Genomic DNA, 7,034 nt, shown 5'->3' with positions numbered 1-7,034 from the left:
ATGAATGACAGCATGTTTGTGTGTTTGTTCTACTAGTGTCAGGCCGTTTCACAGCAGTGTGAGAGAAATCCCTGGCTGTGTCCACAGTCGCTACACACTTCATAACACTACAGAGCGTCAGGGTAGAGCACGGTCCATACTGAGAGGGGTACAAGTTTCCACCAAAAATGTAAAACAAAAAAAATTAGGAAAAGTGATAATGGGGGTTTTGAGGATAAAGGAAGCTACAAAGGATCCGGTCAACTTTCCTGTGTGGGTGTTCATTTTATATTTTACAGACAATGTTCCTTTAAAAGCCAGCACCTGGAAATCCCATTAGATGTGCATATAAAATCCCCCATGATTAATAGTATGAGGCAGGGCTGGGTTGGGGGGTACCAACATGTGGACCGCAGGACTCCTCCTCTGCAAGCTCACGTTACACTCCATAAACTTGCTACTCTTTCCCACCTAAGCGTTTAAAAAGGAGGAGGGACTGCTTGTCAGGAATGTCTCAGAACTGTGAAAAGAGCGTGTAGAGCTGAGAGTGGATGTAGTGGGTCGGCCTGAAAGCTGAATGAGACAGAAGAGCGTGTGAGCTGATGTGTTACACCAGAGTGAAGGAAAGGCCACTGCAGGAAGGTGTCTGCTTTCATACTTCTGCTAACTGATTTTGCAAAGGTGGACTTTGAGGTGTTTGTGTGCACATGCTGAAGTGGATATTTCCCAGGTTGACTTGCACCAGACCCAAAACGCTGCATCTCTGAGGACACCTACTCTGTGCTGCGTGCTCTTCGGCATGGATCAGTCAGCCAGCAGTTGCATGCGGAGCCCTCACACGGGCGGCGCTCTTTGGGGTTGCGTCAGGAGCCCCCATTCGGGAGGGTCCGGGGCCGGGCTGCAGCCCTACCAGCAGGCCTCGTTTGCCCTGCACCAGAAGCACGATTTCCTGGCCTACACAGACTTCTCCAGCTCCTGCCTGGTGCCAGCGCCGCACACTTATCCACGCGAGGACAGACTGTATCCGGAGACGCACGGCGGGTACCAGCGGACGGAGTGGCAGTTCTCTCCCTGCGAACCCAGAGGCAGAGGGCAGGAGCCGTGCCAGGGGGCGGCAGAAGCAGTGGGAGCTGAAATGGACAGTGCAGGGGGAGACAGGCTGCCTGGAGCAGTCACATCATGTCTAGAGGGAGAGTATTCGCCTCAAAGTGTGCCAGCGGTCGACACAGAGAAAAAAAGCTCCAAGCGGAAAAGAGAAATCACAGGTGAGTCATTTAGGCAAGAGTGAATGAGATATGAGGTGATGGCTGAAGTGATTTAATCCGGATCATTTTGAACATTCTTGCCTGTTCAGAAAATGTAGCACATTATGTAAAACATTTCACTTAGTATCTAAAATCAGTGTAAGAGTTGGTAGGTTTGTGCTGGTTAAACACACCATCCACCACAGTGATGGTGATCAATTTGTCCAAAAATGAAAATTCTATCATCATTTACTCACGTGATTTTAAACCTGTATCTTTCCTCTGCTGAACACACAATATTTTGAAAAATGTATTTATAATGAAAGTCAATAGGGGTCCAAAACAACACCAGACCCCACTGACTTTCATTGTATATGCAAAAACACTTTTTAAAACTATAGTCTTTTGTGTTTAACAGAATAAAGAACTATATACAGGTTTTGATGACATGAGGGTGAGAAAATGAGGACAGGATTTTCATTTTGGATTGTTCTTTAAGGATATCATAGATTCTACAACAGATATTCTATTTAAAACTCCTCACAGCAAGCATGACCCTTAACACATTATTCTATGCATATTATTCTGCAGTTGTTTCCTTCAATTGTTGGAGGCTCTTAGGTAAAGTTCAGCTTTAAAGTGTTTGCTGTTTTAGAGTTGTTTGCGGTTTTGACAGTAACATCTGTCACACTTTCTCAACCCAGATCTGATTTTGTAAAACATTTATTTTGATTATACAGTATCAAATATATGAAAGCCAACTAAATAATCAGATTTAATGGTAATGAATTGCTCATGGATCCGTTTTCTGTGCTCTATGTGTTATGAATCTCCTCAAGTCAATCTAATGGCACCTCCGAAGGACAGATGCACAGAAACCAGGATCAGAAGTGTCATATAACTGAAAATTTTGATCATAGATCTTTTTTTATTATTATTAAAATGACCTTTAAGGCCACAGTAGTATTCTGTGTATCGAAATGTAAGGTTTTGAGCTCATCTTTTGACTAAAAATTCGGTGCCACTTTATATTAGCCTTATAAAGTTGGCCTTAACTGCAATGGACTTACATCAAAAAATAAATACAATGTACTTATTGTGTTCATATTGTACTGCAAAACACTTTTGCTGATATTGAGGTGGGATACGGGTAAGGTTAGGGACAGGTGTGGTGGTATGGGTAAGTTTAAGGGTAGGGTTAAGGTGTAAGGGAAGTGTCATCAGTGTAATTATAAATTTAACTACAGAAATTAACTACAGATGTAATTACATGCAGGTAATTTTTTTAATGTAAATAAAATGTAAAAACATATATGTACACAATAAGTGCATTGTATCAAATTATTAATTTAAATATAAGTACATAGTAGTTAAGGCCGCCTCATATAAAAAAGGGTCCAAAAATTCATATTCACCCATTTTAATATCTTACATTTTAGGTTTCCTACAATAACAATGTCCAGAAATGATTAAATCTACACAATTTTAGTAATGAACACTCTCCATACTTGCAATTTCACGCTATTCGGAGAGGAGGAAAAGTGAACCTCAGTGTTTGTGGCACATCTGGTGCATTAATTTCATCTCTCAGACTTTCTGTGGAAACTGAGACAGCTTTGCTTTTCTGGGATGATGGAAAACTTCTTGAAGATAAATATATTACTCCAAAAGTCTTTTGTATAAAATTGGCCAAAACAGCATGACAATATACGCTATGAGTGGCATTTAAAAATGATTCGCTCAAATCCATCACCAGGCCCTCTACAACAATGCATCCAGGCCTCATAGTCTAATGTGGGGAATAAATATACGCTTTCCTTCTCTGAGTTACCTTAATGTAACCCTACATCATTTGCGGTCGAAACAAGCCAGACCACGTCTGTAATATAACTTGCCTGCGATCCCACTTCTACATTCTTATCCATTGACATTTTCCTGTCGTTAAGCAGTAACAGGATCTCCACAGAACACATTCTCCATTTGACTGGAGAGAAATTCACCATCGTGAAAATATTCATATCTGAGGTTTAAGCGTGCATTAATTTGACAGAATTAGTTGTAAAATCTTGGGGTAAATGATAGAACGACGCAAGGTGTGAAAGTTTTGGCGAGGATATGATAATCAAATCTGGTAGTGATTATGTTTTCACCAGGTTTTTTTTACCTGAAATGACAAGCAGACACTCATGATTGCATGAAATTGTAAACAGATGTGATATTTGCTCCCAAAATGAATTCTGAATCACGAAGGATGTGCTCATCATTTTTCTTTTTCTTACATCACAAGTCTTCAGGGATATACAGTCTTAAGTAGAAAATATTTGAACTGAGCAAACTTGTTACATTACATTTACATATATACACTAAATATGAATATGTCTGAATGGACATATTTAACTTTTTACTGCTCTTCTGTCAGTTGTCTTTTAAAGAGTTAAGCATCAGTATGTTTACAGACAGTATTTTGACTGTTCCACTGTGTTTGGTAACCAATAACTGATGTAAAATTAAGCTTGTCAACTCATTCTGACTTCATTTGGACAAATGACTTTAGTGCCTCCTACATAAAATGCCAAATGCCCACCAGACACCCCACCGAGGGGAGGTTGCTCCCTAAATGTTTATGGGCTTTTGCTGGGGAAATTTATTGGAGTCTGTTTTTTTGGAGCACGCTCATACACACAGTGCCAGGTGTTTCTCCCCCAACCTGCCACCACCTTTCCATTTACTACCCTCGGCAGTGCATTTAAATGAACAGGACTTTAATGACGATAATATCGCGCCTTCTAAAAAGAACAGAGGCTACAGGTTGCCATATGTGAGAAAGTACATGTCTCACTTTCCCACTCACATCTGGCAGTTCAGTCCGTTTCATAGTCTGGCCAGGATCTGCCGAACACGAAGCACGAATTCTCGCATTGACAAATTAAAGTCATTTCAGAGAAATTGCATCAGCTCTCTTTCAGTGCTACCGGTTCTAATATACAAGGGTTCACAAGGTTGGAATAACTAATTAAACTTACACAAAACCGTGTAGCGTAAATCACCATACTTGAATATAAGAGTGCATTTTGAAAGAAAAATTTTTTGTGTGTCAGGGAATAATAGGACACAAATTCACACACACTCTTAGACTTCATTCAAGCCTTTGTTCTTTTGTTAGCGGATTTAACAATGTTCCGGTGAATTCCTTGCTAACTTGAGTCCTCTGTGGTCAGTTGCAGCTTTGACAACCCCCAAACTCCCAGCATGCTTTAACTGGGGCTCAAGCACCCTGTGATCTGAACTGAGCCCTGTGCAAATGTGTGCCCTGTGTGGCCCACAAAACGGCTTGTAACCATGTTTTAATGCAGACAGCGTTTTAAACTTAACATGCATGAAAACACACACCGCTCCTGGGGGAACTGAACTTTAGTGTTGCGTTTGAGTTTATTCTTTCTTTAAAGGAATAGTTGAAAGTTCTGTCATCATTTACTCAGCTTCATGTCGTACCCAAATCTGCAGGACTTTCTTTTTTTTGTGGAAAGATATTTTGAAAAATGTTTGTCTGTACAATTACAGTCAGTACACTGTAAAAAAAAAAAAAAGATCAATAAACAACATATGTTTTTAAATTGCTTTAAATTTCTACTTTTTTTTATAAGTTATACAAGATTCGGCTCTTTTTTTCAGTCAGTTTAATGTAATTTAAGTTGAAATTACTTAAACATCCAAGTTGATTGTACTTAAAACCTTAAGGCAACAACTTTACAGTATAGTGTCTAAAACTACATTGGACCACATTGACTTTCATTGTATGGACAAAAAAACTAACTGTTCCACAGAAGAAAGGCATTGTCTTGTTTTCGTTTTTTAAAGTGTGAAGTAAACTTGTTGCGAAAGTTTGCTTTAAAAAAAAAAAAAATTCTTTAACTGCCATAGACCACAAAACTAATGCTTACTAGTCTTATTTTCCTTTGTATCTTCCAGATATTCACGACTCAAGCTTCAAGGCAGACTCGAACTGCAAGGCTAGAAAGGAGCGAACGGCCTTTACCAAAGAGCAACTCCGGGAGCTGGAAGCCGAATTCACCCACCACAACTACTTGACCCGCCTGCGGCGCTATGAGATCGCTGTCAACCTCGACCTCACTGAGAGACAGGTACAATAGATAATTCGATTCATACTAGTGGTATTTTTGGCTGAAAACAGCTAAGAAAACACTCATTCGTCAAGTCTAAATAAGTCTATGTGAAATATGATTGACAACACCGACTCAGAGCCGTCATCCCATCAATCCCTGACTTTGCTCTTCAGCGATTTCGGACTGGGCTGTTTTTTTATTTTTATTTTAGTTATGCTCAGACCACACTTAGCTTGGTCCTTGATGGTTTTCCCAGGCCCAGTCTCAATCACATGCCAGATCCCAGCACAACTCTGGGCTTCTCCCGAATCCCTTTGCAACTCTTTCTCCACTTTTTCCGATGCATCCTACATATCTTGGCCGCCTGCCACACTTTGCTTTCAAAAATGAGTGGCAGACAGATTCAGTCAAGAAGGAGCATGTAAAAATAGTGTGGGAACAGATGGTCCATGTTCCTGTGTTTCCACGGGGAGAGAGATGCACAGGGGTCACAGGCTTGCGTTCCTCAGAGCCTAGCCGTCAGATATAATGTCACAAATCTCATGATTTGCTGGCTGCAGAATTATTTCGAATCACTCAAGAGAGTGCACATTTATTCTCAAAATCATTTCCAGACAGTTTTAACGCATCAACGTTTTGATTCACAGGTGAAAGTGTGGTTTCAAAACAGACGGATGAAGTGGAAGAGAGTGAAAGGAGGACAGCCAGCATCTCCTCATGACCTTGAAGCAGATGAGATGGACTCAGCTGCCTCGCCCAGCTCTGAGTAAAACTCCGCTCTAGACGTTTGCTCATATTTACAGTCACCCAACTCACCCCGGCAATACGCAAGATGTCCATTTTTTTCACTTGTCCTTCCACGTATCCCGTTACACTGCTTCATGGACAAAAGCGCCCTTGCTTCCTGTTGCTCTCTTCGCTCAGATGACTAATTATCAACAGAGCTTCAACAGCTTGGAAGCACCATCCACTTTCAGTCCACGTTTCACTTTCATTCATAAACAGATCGAGTGAAATCAGAGGCCTATAAAAACCCAATTACTCATGTGTGAAAACAATTTATATTAACCGTTCAAGCCCTGGTTTAATAGCTTTGACCTCCAGCCATGACGGCATGATGTAGGTCTTCCACACTGTGGTGGTGGCGGTGCCTAAAGCCTGATCAGAACCACCTGTGAAGCTCCACAGATAGACAAACGGTCTTAGGATCACGCCAAACCACCAAAGCATTGATATCACATGTCTGTATTTGTACCCTTAAACTATGTTGTCAGGTTGCTCTTAGAATAAACCATTTCCCTTTTTTGTACCTTTCTTTTTTATATGAAATTAATAAAGCACAGATGTTACATAAAAATGAGAAAAAAAAGAATAAATCTGAAAACTAAGGAAAAACTAATTGTGATTATTTTTTTTCTTCAGGTCTCCTTTGAAATGTAATACTAATGATTTTATACTGACACCTGCTGGCGTGGAGGCAGCTTTATGCAAAAGCAAATGTACATTTTATCGACACAAATCAATTCTGTGCGATTTTTAAACTATATGGGTGTGCATGACATGAATACATTTGAGATAAATTTAAGATCCAGGAGGGGTTGTTTCATACCCATAAAAGGTTTAGTTCACTCAAAAAATGAAAATTCTGTCGTCGTTTACACACTAAGATATTCTGAAGAATGTTTTC

At 40.2% G+C, this 7,034-nt stretch overlaps 1 protein-coding gene across 1 annotated transcript; it reads left to right on the top strand.

The window, feature by feature from the left end:
* The first annotated feature begins 448 nt into the window (after positions 1-448).
* On the top strand, positions 449-6,737 carry meox1 (mesenchyme homeobox 1). The gene is made up of 3 exons (XM_079845489.1): positions 449-1,244; positions 5,193-5,365; positions 5,995-6,737. Exons 1-3 carry the CDS (start codon positions 779-781, stop codon positions 6,115-6,117), a joined length of 762 nt encoding a protein of 253 aa, XP_079701615.1. The 5' UTR covers positions 449-778; the 3' UTR covers positions 6,118-6,737.
* Positions 6,738-7,034: the final 297 nt, after the last annotated feature.

The sequence above is a fragment of the Gobio gobio genome, assembly GCF_949357685.1.
Source record: "Gobio gobio genome assembly, chromosome: 20".
In the NCBI taxonomy this organism is placed as follows: Eukaryota; Metazoa; Chordata; class Actinopteri; order Cypriniformes; family Gobionidae; genus Gobio; species Gobio gobio.
Note: the sequence above shows the minus strand (reverse complement) of the source record. Positions and strands in the feature narration are given on the sequence as shown.